The following is a 24095-nucleotide window of genomic DNA, read 5'->3' as shown; positions in this document are numbered from 1 at the left end:
CTGTTGTTTTTAGTTGAAAAGAAGACAATGGGAGAAGCAGCGCGCAAGAAGGGATGGTCCCTCCAAGGAATGACTGCCTTAGTCACCGGCGGCACCAAAGGAATTGGGTTCTCTCTCCCCCTCTCTCTTTCCTCATTTCTAAACATTTTCATTTACCTGCCCAACTGTTAGGAAATGATGGGATCGCCCTCTTTTCTTTCTTTTTTTTCTTTTTTTTTGTTTTTTTATCCACACTCCACGCACTCCCGTGGGTGAAATTTCACCACCTATCGGTGCTCGAACCCTTGACCGGGAGTTGAAACTCCTGCGAGTCTACCACCTGGCAAAGAGTAAGGACCCTTTGTGAAATCAATGCGGTTGGTCGAGATTCAGTTCATTCATTGCATAAGGCCCACTACATGTACACCACACTATTTAGAGATCTCATCCATTCATCATGTGGGGCTCACCAGACGTACACCACAATTGTTAGAAATCCAGATCCCAAACTACCTTTTTCTTTTATGTGGCCCACTTGAGCTTTAGATCTACCTGATTTTTGTGATCAGAAATTAACATCATCTGGCGAAATTGATGGAGGGAGTGGATTTCACATAAACATCATAGTGGGCGCCACAACGTTTTGTTACACCGGCTCTTGAACGCTAGCGTATCACGGTGTCTGAAGATACTATACAAGTGTTGTTTGATATTTTCTGCCCTGACGCGCTAGTATTGGGAGAAAAAAAAAATCAAGAATAAAATAGGATTGATTTGATGATCCTAACCGTTGATCAAAGGATTGGACGGTTGAGCACTTATATTTGGCCCTTCATTTGCTATGGTTCGTATGCCAAGATCATCGAATTTCTTGGATCTTCAGCAACTTTGCTTGGATAGTAGACCTCACTGGAGAGATACCTCCAGGGACGCACCCGGCTTGTCCCTATAACAGGATAGGGCTTTGAGGAAAGCCTTTGAAGTTCCTGCCCAAGGATGCTAGGTGGGGCTCACAAAGATGTTTTTGATAAATTAACTACGTTCATATGCTTTGAGAGCTCATTTTAGGACATCCCACGAAAAATTATGTGTATCCAAAACTTAAGTGAGCCACACGAGAAGAAAAAGTGGGGATTCAGTGTGCATCATTGAAACATTTTTAGGGCTATAAAATTTTTGTGTTAGGCATTTTTTTTTTTTTTTTTGGTATTTTCGCTTCATCCCAGTGTAATGACCTTATAAATGGTTTGGATGGCATACAAACATCAATGTGGAGCCCAGAAAGATTTCAACCATAGAAATTTCTTTTCCGAATTTTCCCTCTCGTGTGACCCACTTGAGTTTTTGATCCACATCATTTTTGGTTGAATTATCTAAAATGAGCTTTCAAAAAGGATGAATGGGGTGGATATCTCACAAACATCTCTGTGGACCCCATTCAGCATCCTTGCGCAGGAACTTAATGCGAAAGCCTTTTTAGCAGGAAATCCGGCCCCGATTTGAGGGGCTACCGTGATTTTCGTGTTTATTAATATAGTATATTCAGAGCTCCAACAGGCAGGTATGGTGCATAATCCACGTCCTCGGAACCCGAGCCGGTTCTGAGCTCGGTCAGGTTGGATTAGGAAACGGATCGGCTACTCACCCCGGCTAGTAGTCGGTGCTCTGTGGGCCCCACCATGATGTGTGTTTTTCATCCATGCCGTTCACCCATTCTCTCAAATCATTTTATAGAATGACCCCAAAAATAAGGTTATACAAATCTCAAGTGGACCGCACAGTGTTGATTGAACGCCCACCATTAAAAACTTATTGTGGACCATAAAAGTCTTGGATCAAGCTGATATATTTTTATTCACTTCATCCAAGTCTGTATGACCTAATCAACTGGTTAGATGTCAAATAACCATTACAGTAGGCCCTAGGAGGTTTTTAATGGTGGAAATTCAATCACAACTGTTTTCCTATAGTGTGCTCCACCTGAGATTTATATCTACCTCATTTTTGGGATTTAGCCCTAAAATTATCTTTCAAAATGGATGGACGGCGTAGATAAAATACATACATAGGGTGGGGCCATGTAGCACCGACCACTAGCCACCTGGCTGGTGGCAGCGTCACTAGCCAAGCCACGTACGTTGGATTAGTACCTAATCCGCGTCCCTCTTCCGGTTAACACATCACCCTGTCACGTGTACCTTAGGCAGATGACTCTACTCCATTTGTGTTTTTCCAACTATTTTGTATCATCCGGACGCGGATTGCTTGCTCAACTTGCTACAAGATGATGCCCGGCGGGCCCACCATGATGTATACTGTCATTTATTTTAGGGCATGATCTAAAATTTAAGTCGGTTAAAATCTCAGGTGAACCAGGCCAAAGTAAACCATGGTGATTAAATGCTCATTATTAAAAATTTCCGGTAGGCCATGAAAGTTTTGGATCAAACTAATATTCGTATTTTCCTTTCATCTATGTCTTTCAGCTTAATCAAAAGATTGGAAGATAAATAAACATTACGCCCTAGGAAGTTTTTAATAGAGGGGGTTCAATCAAGCACTGTTTCGACGGTGTTGTCCACATGATATTTTAGTTTACCTTATTTTTTTATTTTTATTTTTTGTCTCATGGGCTAAATTAATGATCCAAAATGGATGGATGACTTTGATATAACAAACATCATTGTAGGGCCAGTAGCCATTGGATGACTTTGATATAACAAACATCTGTCAGCTTCCAATCCATTTTTCTATAGACAGTTCTACGTGGGTTCCACAGCAATGAATGTATTGACAAATCGCATATGCCATTGTATGCTATTAGCATATGCGATAGTACAATCATATATGCTGTGGTATATATTTTATAAAATAAAAAAATTTTAAAAATAATTTTTTTTAAAAAAATCGGGATGAATTTGAGTTTTATTTTTAATTTTTATATAAGTAGACCCTTTTTTAATTATATATAATATATTAATTAAGTTATATATATATATATATATATATATATATATATATATATATATATATATATATATATATATATATATATATTTAATTACTTATATTATATTATATAAATTTTAACAAAACAATCAAGCTACATTAAAAGAGAACTAATTATTATAAACTTCGAGCAAGGAAATTTTACCGATAAATGGATAACTTGAAACAACTTAAAGGTTATAACTTACAGCTTAATTTACAAAAAGTAAGTACAACTTGTAAAATACAAAAAATAAACATACTTGAAGTAATTGTAGAGAGATTAGAATAAGAGAGAGAGTAATAGATTTAGAGCTTTGGAGTAGAGAATAGTTAAAATGGAAGGGATATGAGTATCTATTTATAGGCAAAAGTTCTCCAAATTGAAAAAATAAAAAATAAAAAAATTGCTTCCACTCTGATTATTAGGAAATATGCAATCGCATATGCAGTATGCGATCGCATACTCGCATATGCGATCGCATATTTATTGCATATAAAAGTATGCCATGGCATACTTGCCAGGATCGCATATGCCATCATGGTATATGCGATTTGATCCACAACATGCGCATATGCGATCGCATTTGACAACAATGATTTTATCCACACCATCCATCCATTTTGGATTATTATTTTTTGCCACGAGCCCAACAATAAAGCAGATCCAAATCGCAGGTAGGCTACACCTCAGAAAAATAGTGGTGATTGAGCAACCACCATTAAAAACATCTAAGTCCTACTTTAATGCTTATTTGCCATCCACCGTGTTGTTTAGGTCACAAAGACCTCCATGAAAGGAAAACACAAACATCAGCTTGATCGAAAACTTTTATTAACCCCAAGAAGATTTTAACAATGGGAGTTTAATCACCATTGGTTTTTTATGATACATTCCACCTGAGATTTTGGTATGCTTCATTTTTTAGTACATAGATAAACACATACATCAATGGTGGGCCACATATATAGCACCATCTAGTAGTGCAATGTCAGTAGGCAATCCACGTCCCTTTTCTTTAGAAAACTGATATATCAGCCAATCGTTGATTGGTCCATCAATGTCCTCCAGGCTTGCTACTGTGGAAGAGCTGGCTGGGTTTGGAGCGACCGTACACACATGTGCCCGCAACAAAGTGGAGCTGGATCAGTGCTTACATAAATGGAAAGAATCAGGTTTCCATGTGACGGGTTCTGTTTGTGATGTAAAAGTGCGTGTAGCACGTGAGAAACTGATGGAAGAGGTCTCCTCGTTATTCCAGGGGAAGCTCAACATTTTCGTAAGTTCAAGAATGCCCTTGCAATCTTAAACGTGTCAGGCAACGTGCACAGGCTGGCTGAGAGGCTCTGTGAACAACTTGAGCCCAACTCTATTAATAAACAAATTTAAAAGTGTAGGTCCAGGCCTGACTAGACCAATTCAAAAACCAGCTCTAAACCAACAGTAGGCCCACTGCTGGTTGTTATGCCTATTTGTGGTTCACTGGTTTTAGCCAAAAAATCAACTTAGTCGGACTCATTATGTGGTCACCACTTTTGCATATGTTGAATTGAACATGGAAAATTGTCATTTCTGTCCGAACCATCTGCTTACTCACACAATGTGGTCCAGCACGTTACATTCAGTTTTCCATAGTTTTGCATGTTTAATTTGTTGGAATATTTGGTTGAATCAAATAGACTATTAAAAATTAAGAAACAAAAAAATAAAATAAAATTGAGAAAGAAGACTTATTGAATTGAGTCGAGGCGTGATGTGAGTCACTAAGCTTGAAATCAAATTTGTTCCCCTTGGATAGCATCCCAAGTGTAACAGATTTCAAAAGCAATCGACCTCTAGGATACAACAACTATGACCTGGTCCCAGTGGTGCACTCACTGTACGCGAGCTCGAACCATTTGCAACTTAACCCAAAAGTGCTAAATTAACTTGGCAATGAACTCAACAACAATAAAACTTACAAACCAGAACAGAGAGAGTTTTATAAGAGGAGAAAAGAATTTTCATAGTTTGAAAATTGAAACGGAAGTCTTTATATAGACTCTAAAGTGATGCATTAAGAACTTTTTTGAAAGGGTTTAATAAAGTCTCATGAGTACCCATACACATACCAATGCAAGTACACCTGCACCGGCACCCAGCCTGTCTCGTCCTGTCCCCTCACATCGCGTCACGTCACGCATGCGCATGTGCACGCGCACATGGACACAAACACGGACATGGCGCGGCGCGGCTTTGTGCGTGGTCAATGACTTAAATTAGGGTTATTGGCATACCCCCCACCCCCCAAAGACTAAATTCACATGCCCCCTAAATGGTGCTCAAGCCCCAAGGAAAAAAATTTACGTTATATACGAAAATATTTTCTTTAGTAAATCCAATGTGAGACAAAATCCACAACTAAAAGACATCAGAAATTTCTAATAAGGAGGGAAGCCAAAATATTTGAAAATTTAATTTTAAGATAAATTTTGAAACAAAATACAACAATCCCAATATCTTTTAAAATAAAAAGTCTTTCGAGTTAAAGCGTAATAGTTGTGTAATGGTATCGGTGTCACTATAGACTTGAACTTACATTAGAGTAATCAAGATAAGTGTATATGAATTAGGTAAGACCATAATCTTAAACATGAATCATTTTAGTGTAAAACGTAAGTACATGCAACTCGCACAACTCTTTCTCTGCAAGTAATTTTGTGGTTCAGTGTTTTTTTGTCACACACCATTATCAGGATTTCATGAGTGCTCTAAAGAATTCACTTAAATTCTCATAGGAAGCGGTTTCCACCTCCACATCCATATAGGTGAATTTCATCAAGTGTATGCAGCAACTGTATACAACACCAAATATATATATATTTATTCATTAAGATTTCTAAAAGACTCATCCTTTTGCATTGCTGCTTACACTGCTACACCATAAAAGGGGCTCATTTATATCAGAATAATCGTTTACCTCGTATCTTATTGTTTACTTATTGAACCTATCTCATGGGATTTTCACTTGTATAGGCTGGGTTGCCGACACTGACAGCTCATATATTAAGCTTAGCCCCATTCTTTTTGATGTATCATTGACTAATCTTTTAGATATATAGTCCTTTGGTCAGAAGATCTGTTAGATTCGTTTTTGACATCACAAAGTCAATAGATATATATAATTCCATCACAAGCGGTCTCCACTTCCACACCCATATAGGTGAATTTCATCAAGTGTATGCAGCAACTGTATACAACACCAAATATATGTATATGTATTCATTAAGATTTCTAAAAGACTCATCCTTTTACGTTGCTGCTCACACTGCTACACCATAAAAGGGGCTCATTTATATCAGAACAATCGTATACCTCGTATCTTATTGTTTACTTATTGAACCTATCTCATGCGATTTTCACTTATATAGGCTGGGTTGCCGACACTGACAGCTCATTCTTTTTTATGTATCATTGACTAATCTTTTAGATATATAGTCCTTTGGTCAGAAGATCTGTTAGATTCGTTTTTGACCTCACAAAGTTAATAGGTATATATAATTCCATCACACAACATGTGTTTCACTATGTTGTGTTTTAAGTCTAATATGTCTGCTATTTTCATTATATATTTTACTCTTGGCTTTTGCTATAGCTGCTTGACAATCATGATGAATAGACATGGCTGATACAGGATTTGACCACAACAGTACATCAGTTAAAAGATTTCTAAGCCTCTCAATTTTTGATCCAACCTTTTCTAAGGTAAAAAACTCAGATTCCATAGTTGACCGAGCGATAAACGACTGTTTGGTAGACTTCTAAGAGACTGCTCCTCCTTCTAAAGTGAAGACATATCCGTTAGTGGATTTTGCCTCATCTGAATCAGTGTTTAATTAGCATCACTGTATCATTCTAATATAGCAGGATAATCATTATAATGTAAACAATAGGCCATACTACTTTTTAGGTATATCAAAATCCTAGACAAGTCATTCCAATGCTCTTTTCCAAAATTATGTGTATATCTACTTAGCCTTCCTATTCCGAAAGCTATGTCTAGTCTAATGCAATTTGTTAGATACATGAGGCTACTAATTATTTTGGAATACTTCGATTGAGACATACTACTACTTATATTCTTCATAAAAATCACACTGTAATCATAAGGTGTACTGACAGATAAATAGTCAAAATGGTTAAACTTTCTCAGTAATTTCTCAATGTAATGAGATTGTAATAATACAATAACACCATCTTTTCTGATTACTTCAATACCCAAGATTACACTAGCCTCTCCTAAGTCTTTCATGTTAAATTTAAATGACAAGAATTTCTTAGTTGCAATAATTAATTTAATATTAGTTCTAAAAATAAGCATATCATCAACATAAAGGCATATAATAACATAATCATTTTCAGAAATTTTACTATATCAACATCTATCTACATCATTTATATAATAACCATTTAATTTTAAAACACCATTAAATTTTTCCTGTCATTGTTTAGGATCCTGTTTTAAACCATATAGTAATTTAAGTAGTCTACATACTTTTTTCCTTTACTTGATATCTTATTTCCCTCAGGTTGCTCCATATATATTTTTTCTTCTAAATCTCCATTTAGGAAAGCCGTCTTAACGTCCAGCTGGTGTACCACCAGTTTATATATGGAAGCTATCGCTATTAAGACTCTAATAGTTGTAATCCTACTTATACGAAAATATGTATTAAAATAATATATTTATTCTTTTTGTTTAAAGCCTTTTTGCTACTAGCCTAGCTCTAAACTTATTAATAGTCCCATCTAATTTTAATTTCTTTCTAAACACCCATTTACAAGCTATTAGTTTGTTTCCAGGTGTTAGGTCTATAAGTTCTTAAGTATTATTAGATATAATAGATTCTAATTCATCATTTATTGCTTCCTTTTAGAAGGTTGTATCTAGAGAGATAATTGCTTCTGTATAAGTTGTAGGATCATCTTCTACTAAAAAAGTGAAAAAGTCATCTCCTAGATTAGTTTTTCTTCTAACTCTAGTACATTTTTTTGGTTGTATCTCTTCTACTACTTTCTCGTAAGCACTTTTACTTGTAGACGCGATATCTGATTATCTTGCTATAGACTTCAATTTCATAGGAAATACGTTATCAAAGAACTCTACATCCTTAGCTTTTATAATTGTATTAAGATGTAGAATATTATCCTTAGTCTTTAAAATTAGAAACTTGTACGCTGCACTGTTTTGTGCGTACCCTATGAATATACAATCAGTTGTTGTAGGACCTAACTTTCTTTTCTTAGTTTCAGGCAATCCTACTTTAGCAAGACACCCCTACGCTTTAATATATTTATAACTAGGAACATGATTATTCCAAACTTCGTAAGGTGTTTGTTCATAAGACTTAGAATGAATCATATTTAGGATATAACAAGCAGACAAAATTACTTCTCCCCACATATTTGAGGGTAGGCCTGAACTGTTTAACACGGCATTCATCATCTCAATTACAGTTATATTCTTACATTCTGATATTTCATTTTGTTCTGGTGTATAAGGAGCTGTAGTTTTGTGAACCACTCTACTCTTTTGACATAATTTTCTAAATTGAGAAGATTCATACTCACCTACTCTATCTGTTCTAAGTCTTTTAGGGCCTGTTTGGCTGGACTGATCCCACGGTATTAGGTGGGATGGGATTCAAAAAAACATAATTATTACCCATCGCAGGGATTGTTCCTTGTTACCATGGGCTAAGCTTAATTCCCTGCTTTGTTTGTAATATGGTGGTACAATGAAAGGATATACCCATTATCATTTGAAACTATTGAGAATAACATACATGTGTTATATCCAAACCGTTCATTTGTTTTGTAACCTCATTTTATAGCATGGGCCTAAAAATGAGGCAAATCCAAAACTTATGTGGCCCCAAAGAAGTGTCCAACGGTAAGTATTTAATCCCCGTTGCTTTCTATGGTGGGGTCCACTTAAGGTTTAGATCTACCTGATTTTTTGGCCCATGCTCTAAAATGATCTCAAAAAATGGGTGGACGGTGTGGATATAGCCCACTCATCATGGTGGGACCTACACAACTTGCTAACATTGAGTGAAATTGGCACGGGACCTAATAAGATTCCATCTAACCTACTTCCAAGCTTTTCCACTCTTCCCAAACATGGAGTGGAATTGGCACAGGATTAGATGCAATTCCATCCCACCTAAGCCCATCTAATCCAGCCGGCCAAACAGACCCTTAGTTTTTATATTTAAGTAATTTTTAACCTTAGTTTTATAGTTAAAAAAATCATCTAAAGTTTAATCTTTGTTTCTTAACAAATTAACTTCAGCGAATATATAATAGTCATCTATAAAAGTTGTATAATATCCATTTCCACTTCTAGACATATGATTTCTAAAATTACCCAAGTCATTGTGTATCAACTCTAGCAGAATAGATGATCGTTTTATTCTTTTAAAGGTTTTTTTAATGAATTTTGATTCTACAAATGTTTCACATTTATTAAATTCTCCATTAAAAATATTAAGTGATAAACCTAATATTTTCATTTTGTTCAAAGATACTGCATTCACATGACATAATCTATCATGTCATAGATAAAAGGATTCAACGAAATAAACATAACTGAATATCTTATTATTATTATTATTATTATTATTATCATCATCATCATCATCATTAGATACATTTATAATGAATAGACCATCACTACAGTATCCCTTACTAACAAAAGTTCCATTCTTAGTCATTACAAGTTTATCTGAATCAAATACTAACTTGACACCAGTCTTATTAAGGAGCGGACCAGAGACCAAGTTTCTTCTAATGTTAGGCACATGTAGGACATCATTCAATAGCAGAGTCTTTCTAGAAGTGAGTCTCAGAAGTAGTTTCCTTTTCCCTACAACTGAAAATGTTCTAGCATTACCCATGAACACTTGTTCATCATCTCCTGGTACTTGGTAGGAGGTAAACATGATATGATCCTTGCACACGTGTTTACTTACACAAGTGTCTAGCACTCACTCTAAGTTGTTTATAAGAAAAAATTCTGACACCACATCTACTACCATGTTAGACTGATTGTCTATTTCTGTAAAATTAGCTTGCAACTTATCTTTGTTTTTCTTAAGCCTATAGGTTTTAATGTGACACCCAGGCTTTCCACAGTTGTAGCAATTTTTCTTTTTTCATTAATTGATTGTTTGTATTCTTCATTTTGAGCTTAAATTTATTGACATAATGTACAGGTTTGCCACAGTTAAGACATTTGCTCTTTTTCTTCTTATTATTTTTCCAACTTGATTTTACAAGATTCGCCTTTAAATGTATCTTATTTGTATTTTCTTTTTGTTCCTTATTTCTATTGGCCTCCTCTATTTGAATGTTTACGATTGTAGTTTCCAATGAAACACCATTTTTTTTAATGTTTCATTCTATTCTTATATTCTTTCTAGGGCGGCAGTAGCTTTTCTATCAGCGCTCCTAATAAAAATGCTTCATCCAACTTAATTCCTTCTGATGATAGTTCATGAATTAAAATTTGAAAATCATGAATCTGATTTGTGACAGGTTTATCGTTTGTCATTTCATAATGAAGGAAATTAACGATTGCATGTTTCTTAGTACTTACATCTTCCAGAACGTACTTCTTTTCTAAAGTAATTCATATATCTTTAGTAGACTCGTAAAAAACATACACATCATATAGTTCATTGGACAAAGAATTCAAAATATAATTTTTACAATTATTTTCATCTGCTACTTCAGTTTGATTTGCTGGATCTACAATAAATTATTCAGACAGTATGTATGAAACTTTAAGAGTTGTCAGTGCGAACATAAGTTTCTATTTCCACTGTTTAAAGCATTATCTAGTGAACGGTTAGATTTTGGCTAACTCGGCAGAAGCATTTACTATTATGGTACTCATAGTGTATTTAATTTAATAATTCAATTTCAAGATTGTTGGAATATTTTGTTCAATCAAATATAGACTATTAAAAAATCGAAAACCGAAAAAGAAAATAAAATTTTTAAAAAAAGACTTATTAAATTGAGTCAATGCGTGATATGAGTCACTTGGCTTGAAATCAAAATTTTTCCTCTTGGACAACGTCCCAAGTGCAACAGGTTTCTAGAGCAATTGACATCCAAGATACAATGACTATGACCCGGTCCCAGTGGTGCACTCACTGTATGCAGGCTCGAACAACTTGCGGTTTAACTCGAAAGTGCTGAATTAATTCAGCGACGAACTCAACAATAACAAAATTTATAAATCAGAACAGAGAGAGTTTTATAAGAGGAAAAATGATTTTTCATAGTTTAAAGCGAAAAGACGCAAGTACGAGTACACTCTCACAAATAAAGTCCTGCGAATACCCATACACACACATGCGAGTACGCACGCACCAGCACCTACGCCCAGCCTAGCCTATCGCGTCCTGTCGCATTGCGCACGCACATACAAACTCAGCTCGGTGCGCGCACGTGTGTGGTCAATGACATATATTAGATCTATTGGCATATCGCCATCAAATTCACATGCCCCCTTAATAGGGCTCATGCCCCAAGGCAAAAAACCTATCTTATATACAAAAATATTTTCTTTAATAAATCCAATGTAAAACAAAACCCACCACTAAAAAATATTAGAATTTTCAAATGAGGAGGGAAACCAAAATATTTGAAATTTCAATTTTCAAATAAAATTTTAAACTAAATACAACATAATTCTACTTTTGTGTTCTTGCAATTGCCATCTCTGTTGTCAACACTTACAACTGGTAACGTGGCTTGCTGCCAAGTTTGACCATCCACCGTCCAAACATGTATAACACCGAGGATAATGTGGCTTATTGCGTGCAAAAGACCTGGCACAAAAATCTAGGCTATTCCACTCATAGGGAAGGCCATACCTATACGTTGAATGTGGACCGTTAGGCCGTTTTCTTAAACAGTGCTGTCATTTGCATATGTTGGTTGGTCCACCTGGTGAATAGAATGACCTGAATTTTTGGCACTAGATGTCTTCTCAGCAATTGATTTCTTTCAAACTTTTAACCAAAAATAAAAATAAATAAATAAATAGTAATAGGTAGGAAATAGGACTGAATATTTGATGAACTGTGCTTGGCACACTTGAGTTTTTCAATCTACCTTATTTTTTGGTCTCATGTTCTCACGTTCTAAAATGAGTTAGCGGAACCTAATGAATGGAGCGGTTGTCATATTGGCGGCATTGCAGAGGCTCCTTGTAAGGGGAGTTGTAATATATTCATATGTAAGGCTCATGTAGATATCTGTGTAACATCCACTCTATCTATCATTTTAGCCCTCTCATGTTACAACATGAACCAAAAAATAAGGCAGAACCAAGGGTCGAGTGGGCCACACCTCTCAAAACAGTGTGGATGGAAGCAAACACTGTTGAAACTTTCCTGGACCTACCATGATGTTAATATGCCACCCAAGCCGTTCATAAGGTTTCTAAGACCAAGACGAACAGAAAACTCAAAATCAGCACAATCCAAAACTGTTGTGGCCCCGTTATCCTATGGCATGGCCCAATTGAGTTTTAGATCTCCCTCATTACAGGATAAATGTATGTGCTTTTTGGAACATAGTAACTAATGCTAGTTGTGATTGTCTTGCTTTAGATAAGCAATGCTGGAATGTACATCTGGAAACCAACGGTAGATATTACTGCTGAAGAATTCTCATTTGTAATGGCCACAAACTTGGAATCGGCATACCATTTAAGCCAACTCGCTCATCCGCTTTTGAAAGCCTCGGGACAGGGAAACATCGTTTTCATATCCTCGGTTGCTGGTTTGGTAGCTACAATCGTCGGATCCGTTTATGCAGCGACTAAAGGTAATTTTCATGGAAAACATGGGAACCTCCCACTTGTGCCAAGCATTTAGATTTCAAGCCCCCCATTATGCAGGTCCGACCATCTAGAATCTGTTGGCTGCTCGGTTTGTTTTCAATTCTAAGGGTATGCCAGAATAAATACACCAACTCCAAGTGCAAAAATAAGTAGATATATCCAATATGACCATGTATGACTAAATTATGAGAAGATTGGTCTCGTGTATGCATAAGGTGCTTCTTGCAAGTGATCTATGTTAACAATGAGCATTATTTGATTGGAATGACTCGTTCACATATGCAAATTACCTAGATCATAACATCGATGGTAGGTTAAGCCACTTTTTAAGTAATGTACAAGATATACAAATTGGATTCTAAATTTGATGTGTACATATGGATATAGAGGATTGTTTACAATGATCGGGTGGTCTAAATTCGAAATGGATAGCTAAATGTCTTCATCTGATGGTGATAGGATATTTTCACAATTGGTTTTGATAATCGGGTGAGAATACTAGAGTATTTGGAGGTTTGTCCTATTAAACAATGGTCGATTGACTTAATCCAAGAATGAGAAGTACTCCCCAGGGTTTCAATTCAAGCTAAAATACAGATAAACAATTAAAATTTATGCATTTACAAGCGTAACCATACATTATCACGTACAGATAAACTTGCACCCAAAATTTTGAGTTGTTATAATTTTATAGGGAAAATAGTTTTCTTTTATTGCATTGCAATCAAAACATTTGTAAATGTCAAGAAAAAATAATTTTAAGAAATGAGTCATAAGTTTGATTCCCACCAACAGCTTATTATATATTTTTATGGGTTATGCCAAGTCGTTTCGAATTGATTGAGTAGGCAAGCCATCTCAACAAATCATGCCTAGTATGACCGAGTTAAGCTCACTAATGAGTTTCATAAAGATTCGGGGTTTCTTCCTAAGTCTTGACTTGCTGAGTTTCCAGTTGAATCACCGAGTTTTAGAACTGTGGGCCAGGTGATCTACATGCTCTTACCCATTTGATGGACAGCTTGGATCTTGCACCTGAATGTCGATTAGGTTGGCATGTTAGGGGCACGTATTACTATTATTAACCCTACTATAAAGTCATAGTGCTCCTAGTTCCTTCTGTTCACTTGGACAGTCCATTCGATCAACATGAACTATTCATTAAGTTCATGACACATTAAAGAAGCTATCATACAAAAAGACCATGCTAATAAGATAATCCAATCAATCTTCGATTGGCCTTGTTTTTCCCAACCATCCATTTTTTAAGCCATAGATGGAACTGTTGTAATTTCCACGAAACATGATTATTTAGAAACATAAGCAATCCATTATAGGCTCTTACAAATAGAAGAGTCAAATTGTCGACTGGACCTATTTAATTTAAAGGAAATTATCACTTCTGTCGATATTAAAGGCCATTCATTAAATGACTGGTGTTTGTCAAATGAGCATGATGTTTGCATTGTAGTACATAAAATGTGCTTTGAATATAATCAAAAGTTCAGATCAATAGATTGGACTGTTTAAGTGTCCCAATGCAAGTAGGAGAGCACTGGAGAATCTCTCTTGTTTGTAGATACAATCGATCGTTAATGAAATATGATGCACAAACTTTCTAATTTTCCATGTTGTTTTTACTAGGAGCATTGAATCAGCTCACGAAGAATCTGGCGTGCGAGTGGGCAAAAGACAATATACGGACTAATAGTGTTGCACCTTGGATAACAAAGACTCCCCTTGTGGCTGATGTAAGTTTCTCTCCTCTGATATTCTATTCACTTGTAGATGAAAGAGTCCATGTAAACAACTATGTCTGAGGGGAAGAGGAGGTAATATGGACTTGAACATTGAGCCCCTCCCAAGTTGAGGGATCGGAATCATCTAGAACACATGTTTTATACAATGCATGAAACACCCTATGGGGCCTACCATGTGACATGTGCAAAATCCATTTAGTACATCAAGGCAGAAACCTTAATTTTCATTGTATCATTGAGGAGCATCTGATGGGCAGAGGGCCGGAATGTCATGGTAACAACATGACGGGCCACATAGCTTTATTATTGAAGTGTTCTAGAGGATTCCGGTCCCATGTCAAGGTCAAGATGTCTCAAGGACATTGCGATGAATTTGAATTTCTAGATTACATTTGAAAAAAAAGAAGAAGAAGGATTGTGTACTAACTCTCTGTGGGGCCATCGTGATTTATGTCTTATATGCACACTGTCTATCCATTTTACCATCTCATTTTAGAGTATGTGCCCAAGATTGAAGCATATCTAAAGCTCAAGTGGACCATGCCATAGGAAACAGTGTGAATTGACACATTGAAAAATTCTTGGAGGCAGAAGCGTTTTGTATCAGGCCGATATTTGTGTTTTCCTTTCATCCCCGCCTGTGTGACCTTACGAGTGGGTTGGATGACAAATACACGTCATTGTGGGCCCTATAGGAAGGTTTTCAAGGGTGGATGTCATTATCCCCACTGTTTCCTGTGGTGTTGTCCACTTGAGCTGTGGATATGCTACAATTATAAGCTCATGTCCTAAAATGAGCTGGAAAATAGATGGATGGTGTGGATAGGACACATAATCCAAGGTGGTCCACATAGAGTTACTCAGAAGTAGGCAGTCAGCTTCCAATTGAAAAGCTCCCACGCTCACTTTCCACACAATGCTCAATGACATTAAAGGCCTATTTGTTCCAATTAGGATAGTAAATGGGGATAAATGATTATTTACTCTCATAATTCTGTAGTGACATCACTTATATTAGACTACACCGATGACATTTTTTTTACACACTACACCAGCATAGTTTTTTCACCACAATGGGTACTCAAAACCATGACTTCGTTTTGAAATTCCGGTGAGTCTACTACTTAGGCATGAGTAAGGATCCAATGATGACTTTGTTACATTGTTTGTTTCACCCTTAAATTATTGCAAAAAATGATAATTTTATAATAGAAAAATATAATAATCATAGTTTACTTCATAAGTGTATTTGATTGTCCATATACAAGCTATAATTCATGTATAAACAAACATATGAAAATGATAATGAGGACTCAGTTGCATTTCATTTCATAGAAAATTGGGAAACCAAATAGGCCCTTAAGAAAGAGAAGCCTAGAGTACATGGGTAGCAGTATGCATTTTTTTGTTCATGTTCATATGAGCTAAAATAATAAATGGCTATGCCAACCAATGCAAACTCAATAATTAAAAACTGTGATTGCTATGTCAAAGTTCTATAGAAATTCAGATTTTATCAAATAATGCCTCCACTAGTGGAAATCTATTAGAGGGGAGAAATTACCAAAATATACTCATTTATTTATTTTTGGTCTTGAAATTTTAGTGAAGTAAAGAATTATGGGCCCCTGTGCGTGTCATGTGTATGACATCTAGCCTGTTCATCAGATGCACCCCATCACAGTTATCAAAGGAAAAACTTAAGTGGATTCAATCATAAGGTGGTCCACACCACAAATAACAACATACACCAATCAAAAGCATTCAAATTCACAACATACACCAATCAAAAGCATTCAAATTCACATGTAGCCTATCTAATGATTGATCACTAGTTTTTTGCTTGGCATGATCATCATGTTGGTAATCATTCGTTCCTGGGTTGGACGTCACACACAAACCATGTAGGCCCCACAATTCTCGACTATATCACTTTTAGAAGGAAAAAAAAAAATTTTAATTTGGAAATTTTTTATCGAAAAAAAAAGAAAAAGAAAAAGATGATAGGTAATTTTTTATTCCTTAAAGGCATTATTTGCTAAAATCTTAATTCCTAAAGATTTTACTGGAAGAACCTTTTAGGGTTTAGCTAGTAAATGTTGGGGAATCGCAAAGGCAAACCCCAAATTTGAATCAAATAAGAAAGATATAAATCGTAGACAAGCACTACAGAGAACACATGATTTTTACATGAAAAATTCTTGTGGGAAAAATATCATGACACAAAGCAACAAACAATCTACTATAATAAACGAATTATAAGAGATTGATGCAATTACACAAATAAGAACCTTTCAAAAACCATCTCCAAAACCGTAGCTCTCTCTAGAATTTCTTAATGATGCATTGGAATACCCTAATCTCGATTACACCTGATATATATATATATATATAATATTACAATCGAAATAGGAAACAAATCATGTAATTAAGCAAAATTGTGCACGTCTTTGACCTAAGGATTGATCGAGTAGCCTTCGATTGATTGAGTAGGTGAGTTCAACCAATTGAACATGCTCAAAAGTATTCAGAGAGTTTAGAGGGATTTTCGACTAGTATTGATCAATCAAGTCAATTAATTGACCAGGTCCAAAACTTTTCAATGAGCAATTTGTACAATCCGAGGTAATTTCAATCGATTGAGTTAGGCTGTCGATTGATCAAAATCCTCAGTTTTAACATATATTGAAGACATCCAAACAACAATCTCTACCATGGATTCAATCTACATACTTCATTGCTTCAAGCTGTCAATATCATCTCTAATCATCTTCCATCATAACGTTATTATCGCTTCTCGTGCATACTTCGTCTTTATCAAATCTTTGCCAGACCTAGAGAAGTCACACGAAATCTGAACTTCTCTTTGGGAATCACTTTTGTAAGTATGTCTGTAGTATTCACACTTGTGTGGATCTTCTCGAGAGTCACACCGCTTTTCTTAAGCACTTGTTGGATAAAATGATGATGAACATCAATATGTTTAATTAGTTTTAAAATGGTAAACCAAATTATTTGCCAAGTTGATTGGATTTTTGTTGTCACAATTTATTGGCATGGCCTCCTGCTGAAGCTCGAGTTCATTCATCATCCCTCACAACTAAACACCTTCCTTGAATGCCTCCTTTACTAATGTCACACTTCAAACTCGGTAAACGGGCTCACAGAATTCTCGAGCTCTGAATCCGGAAGTGATAGCCTCTGTAATACCCCATTCTCGGCTCCTAGCTCTCATACACCAGGTTCTAATCCTTAGATCTCATAAGGAGGATTTTTATGGTATTTTTTTTTTGTACATGAGCATAACCACAAGTGTACTAAAACTAAAAACATTATTGCATTTCCACTATAATATCAGTTTGAGTATATTGCTGGAAGGGAAATACATGATCTAACAAAAGTCCAAAAGATCAAGCATATGCTCTTACCTAAATGCTATTGCGGTTTAGCATAACATGTACATAAACAACGTGCACAAGCTTACTATGAAGCATAGATAATGTGTGTGTGTGTGTGTGTAATGCATGCGCCAAGTATACGAATATCAGAGTACGAGGACATAATGGAGTGATAAACTAGCAAGTCCATAAATGCTATCAGCTATACTTAGGCTATGCGATGTAAGAGCTTACCTGACCAAATGTCATATACTAAAGATGCAATACAACATGTCAATCCTCCACTAGTCCACATATCATAATAGTTCTCAATTGGATCATCACTGAAGTCTAGTACACTTCCGACACTAACTGTCACCCATTGGTGCAAGACCAAGCAACTGCAAAAGACCTTACTATCCGCCTCATCAGTGGTACATAGAAACCACCCAACTTGTCGATAGTGAACCCATTTCACGAGTTAGATAGACTTAATCTAGCCTATAGTCCTCTGCACCCAAGCGAGTAAAGTCAAACCTCTTTCAAACCGAACCTGATACAGTGGGAGACACGGTCTACTTGTATCCAACTATTGTGTATTCATGAATCCACTTGATGTAGACATTAGAGTATCCTACTGGTACCACAAGGTTTAGGGACTTTCACCTAGGGACGCTTGTGATGTCTTGTAATCTCAATAGTTTTCAGTATCCATAAAACCATCCGCCCGTCTTAATAGGGCTATGGGACTACTTCCTGGAGTCACCGGGGAGTAGATACAATGTGTCATATATGATGCACAATGCATGAATCAAACTATTCAAAACATGCATCAATCCTACATATGTTGGGCGATCATGTAGGACTACCATATTTGGTCTGGGTTCTCTAAGTATCTCAAGCCAAAAGGCATATGCTATGATTAGAGCTGGGCATCGAGTTGAGTCGGACCAAGTTAGGGCTGACTCGTCTTGATCCGATTTTGAAATAGGCCTAACCGGACTTGATTCGACTCGATACCGAGTCCAGCATGCCTGACTCGATCCGAGTTCGGTCAAGCTTAGATTGATCCAGATTGAGTCCGATCTCGTCAAAAGTACCGAGTTGGGTTGAGTTGACACCAAGTCGGATTGAAAGATGAGGGAGTGAGGGAGTGGAGAGGAGGAGGAGGAGGAGGGTGATGGTGGTGGGTGGTTGTCGGGCTTGGAAGAGGAAGAGGAGGAGAATGAGGGAGGGAGGGAGTGGAGAGGAGAGAGAGGAGGAAGGTGATGGTGGTGGGTGGTTGGTGATGGTGGTGGGTGGTTTCCGGGTTTGAAAGAGGAGGTTGGATGAGAGAGAGAGAGAGAGAGAGAGAGAGAGAGAGAGAGAGAGAGAGAGGTTGGGATCGGGTCGGGGTAGGGTTAGAGAGTCGGGTCGAGTCAGGTTTCGGATCGAGTCGAGTCTAATCGGATCGAGTTTTGGGTCGAGTTACTAGGTAACTCAAACTCGACTCAGTTTGAGTTCAGATTAGGCGAAGCTTACTCAGTTCGGAATGACTCACCCATTTGGTTCGGGTCGAGTAGGATGAGTTGAATTAGTCGAATCGAGTCGTCCCGTGCCCACCTCTAGCTATGATCACCCGTCACTCATAGCATGCATACAGATGATGCATATGGTATATGAGCGGGCATACTACCCATCACACTAAGCATATTATCGGTAGCAACCTAGCAAGCTAAGTATACTAGCAGGTTATCAAACATATCATATGATAATCGACCTTAAATGGCCTAACGTATAGGGAGTAAGACTCGATTAGTGGGCCCCTTAAGCAATGTAAATGCATGTGTGGTATGTCCCACTTGAGACTAGAATCAGCCACATACCTGGGCCTTCGCATATAACATGCACCTGGTAAAATGGATGATCAGTAAGGATGTAACATATACATCGAGGTGAAACCTACTTGGGATGGCGTAAACAAATACATGCACCAATGAATGATCAGTAAGGATGTAACATATACATCGAGGTGAAACCTACTTGGGATGGCGTAAACAAATACATGCACTATGGTGGGGTCCACATTAGGACCAGGGATAAGTTGGGTGGCAATAAACATTACAATGAGTTTGTGGAAGTTTTCAATGGTAAGCACCCAACTCTTACTATTTCATTTGGTGCGGCAGTTGACGGTCTGATCGGCCTCATCTATGAGTTCATGACCTAAGCTGATATGGAAAAACATATGAACATTATGGATAAAATAGGTACATCGTGTCAGTTCCTGCTATCAGAAGGGCAGCATGGAGCATATACAGACATCACAATGGCCCTTGGGAAGGTATCAACGGTGGACACCATTCTCCCACTGTTTCCTGAGGTGTGGCCCACCTAAGACTAGATCAGCCTCACACCAGGGTGGGCCCCATAAGGTGGCCCTTACTGGACAGCGTGCACATGCACTCTGTCTGCATGGGTCCCACGTGTGACCCCAAGATGCTCTAGATCAAGCTGATATTTGTGTTTCCTCGTTTATCCAAACCTGTGCCACAGATTGGGTGACGATTAAACCACATAACGACCCTCAATGCCCCGGCCGGCATGTGACCAACATATGGACTCAGGTCCAATACGGGCATATGGACCCAGGTGCGATTCGGGCCCATGGCCTAAAATAATTTAGCAGAAAGGATGGACGGTGTGCATTATGCACATACATCATGGTGGGTCCCCCGAGTTGGGCCACCTGTTGGCTGCAGAAAAAGAAGGGGGCAGCACCCCTGGGAGGCTTTAATGGTGGGCATTCTTATCTCCACTGTTTCCTGTGGTGTGGATCACCTAAGGTCTGAAACGGCCTCATTTTTTAGATCAAGCCCTAAAATAAACTGGAGAAGCATATGGACGGCATGGATGAAACAAATACATTAAAATAAACTGAAGAAGCATATGGACGGCATGGATGAAACAAATACATCAAGGTGGGCTCCCATGAGTGGGCCACCACCAACTGCCTAAGGGAGGCAGCGTCACTCACACGCTGAAGGTGGCTACCACCCCTGTTGTCCCCAGTGATGCGGTCCGTCTTAGTTTTGGATCAGGCAGATATTCAGGGTCAATGCCTAAATGACCTAGTGGAGAGGATGGACGACACGGAAGAAACAGATGCAACAAGGTGGTCCCCACAAGTGGCCCACCAGCGGCCCACTGTTTCCTATGATGCGGTCCACCTGAGATCCCTATCTGGTTGATTTTTATCGTAATATGATCCGTCAAAGAGGATTGACGGCATGGACTAAACCCATACATCATGGTGGTTCTACGACTGCGACCACCTCTCCTACCTAAGAGGGCTTCCACTATCTCACGTCACTGGGTAGTAACGTCCATGCACGTTAAATTATTTTTTTCTGATGAATGGGGTCCACACTACGATGATCCGCACCATCCATCTTATCGACCAACTCACCGTGGACCTAAGGAAACTAGACTTGGGCAGGTTCTATGGTATAGGCACATCACAGTGGGCCTTGGAAAGTTTCAACAGTGGGTGTCATCATCACCACTATTTTCTATGGTGTGGCTCACCGGAGATCCGGATCGCTGATTCTTGGTCCCGGATTCTTTCATGCTGCCTCTTCCAGATGGGTTGGATGGTCCAAGTGGAGCTTGGGAGAGATCATGATCAAGGTCTCAGATTATTTTCATCGGGTCCCTACCGAATGTTGGAGTGACATTTTTCCACGCGGGATTTCAATCCGAATTTACGGAAAAAAGCCCGGCGATCTCAGCGTTCCCATTCTTTCTAGACTCTGTGCTTGGATCAGAATCTTCTTGTTGGAGTCTGGGGTGGTTTGGATTTGGTAGAAAGGAGTTCGTTTGGTGGGTTCATTGCATCCAAGTGGTGGTGGTTTCTTGCACGGGATTGCAATGATCCTTCCATCTTCGATGATTCCGGGGCTTGTGTGGGATTCTCTCGGTTTTCTCCGAGGTTGAAGCTTTCACTTTGGCTGATTTTTACGGACCAGTGGGGTCCACTTGTGATGATTTCTTAAGAAATTCACTCCATTGGTTTTATAGGGTCATGTTAGGCCGTGGGAAAAAAGATGGAACTAATCCAAGTATCCCGTGGCCACTAATTCAAGAAATGTATGAGTGACACCGATTAAAACCTCCTTACCATGAAATGTGTGTTTGCTGTGACATTTGCAATTTCACGTGAATTGAATTCTTTTACGTGGAGTCCACTATATTGTTTGTAGTTGCACGATGCTATGTTCATTGAATTGGACAGGCCTTGTTAGGATAAGGGTCTGAAAATGGAATAGCTCCGTTGATCGGGTGGGCCACAAGGTTCAATAGGGCGTGAACCTGGCATTTAATAGTATTAGGTATTTACCATTTTGTCATTCATTTCTAAACTAATTTATAATGTTCATTACGTCGAAATGGACCGTCCAAATGTTTTAAAATTTGGCAGGCATTCTTCATTTTTTGTGCTCTTTCCATCTGTCCAGTTTGGGCCCCGATCTCCCAAGAATGTCCAAAATGCTCTTTTAAATTGCTAACACACTCTGTGCTTCATAATTATAGTTGTACATATCTAATTGAAACATTATCCGGTGGTTTGAATATATAACTTAAGATCTTTAGATAATTGAATTATCCTAATACTCGGATGGTCCGTTTGGGAGATCCAAATATGATGGACGGTCAGATGATATGTTAAAAATAGGAATACTTGATGGTTGCTACCCTCACCATGTATGTAGGTGTATGTACGATCGGTTTTGTAAAAGGATGAACACAAGTGGGTTTTTAAAGTGATCAAGAGGTAGAAGATGCATATTGTTATATTTGAGTAACTTGTTCACATGTGTAAGTTTCTCGGATTGTAATTCTAATGGTGAGTTAAGCATATTCATAAGGGTTGATCAAGATGAACAAATCAGAATCTCAATATGATATGTGTACGTACGGATGTGGAGATCAGATATTAGTTTATTATGATTGAATGGTCTAAAATCAAAGTGGATGGTCAGATGTCTCTATCTAACAGTGAATATTTGATTGAGTGGTTGGTTGTGATGGATATATTAAAATACTTAAATATATGATGGTCTTATCTTAAAATCAACGATCAAATGACTTGATTTATAGATGAGGATTATTCACAATGATTAGATTCATCTTGGAGAGTAGATGTAAGGTTAGAATAACTAGATTGATATCGTACACATGTACATACCAAATTAAATTTCATGGTAACAGTCGAGAACTTTCAATACTCAGGTATTAAAAAGTTCAGGTTGTTACATTCAGTCATACTGAACTAACCTTAGTTGGGACCAAACAATTTGTTATTTCTATTGATGAATTGTATGATTTTTCAGTCCTTTCCTCATCTTTGATACTTGGTTTTCTTTTATCTTTAATATTCAAATTCTCAACTATCATCCAAATATTTAAATCTTTATTTGATTATTTTTTAAACTTTAATTCACCATTCCTAAGCATGATTTCGTATTTGACTTCCGAATTACCTTACATATAAAAAACATATATTAGTAAGTTAATTTAGCACTTAAATGCACGAAAATTAATACAACTGAGAGAATAAATATACAATATTTAGGCTTGATAACTTGTTTCAACATACATTGAAGACGTTCAAACAACAGTAAATACCCCGTCATTTTGATATATGTTTTGTTTTTCGTATGTTTTTATTCTGTTTCTCAGATTCTGGCTAACAAGGAAATGGTGGAAGAAATGATCTCTTATACTCCCGCTAGACGCTTTGCCGAGCCCAACGAGGTTTCATCTTTGGTGGCATTCCTTTGCATGCCGGTTGCTTCGTACATCACTGGCCAAGTCATAGCTATCGATGGAGGATTCACTATCAATGGTTACTACCCATCAAAAGACTAATATACATCAGTCACATAGATCGATGCAAGTGATAATAAATGTTTCATGAGTATCGTGGGATTAACCCATGATACTAGAATAAGGACAGCTTTAGTGCTTGGTTAGAATAACAGCATCATTGATAAATGATGTTCGCCAAGTCTTTATATCTTAATATTTTAGAATACTTATTTTTCTCC

The 24095-nt window shown here is 37.5% G+C and overlaps 1 protein-coding gene across 1 annotated transcript; it reads left to right on the top strand.

The window, feature by feature from the left end:
* On the top strand, positions 1–24095 carry LOC131242925 (tropinone reductase homolog At5g06060-like). Its single transcript, XM_058241906.1, has 5 exons — positions 1–107; positions 4040–4247; positions 12637–12853; positions 14514–14620; positions 23728–24095. The coding sequence occupies exons 1-5, from the start codon at positions 28–30 to the stop codon at positions 23914–23916; spliced, it is 801 nt and encodes a 266-aa protein (XP_058097889.1). The 5' UTR covers positions 1–27; the 3' UTR covers positions 23917–24095.

The sequence above is a fragment of the Magnolia sinica genome, chromosome 1 (assembly GCF_029962835.1).
Source record: "Magnolia sinica isolate HGM2019 chromosome 1, MsV1, whole genome shotgun sequence".
NCBI lineage: Eukaryota > Viridiplantae > Streptophyta > Magnoliopsida > Magnoliales > Magnoliaceae > Magnolia > Magnolia sinica.
The sequence above is the reverse complement of the archived record's forward strand: the minus strand, read 5'-3'. Positions and strand labels throughout refer to the sequence as shown.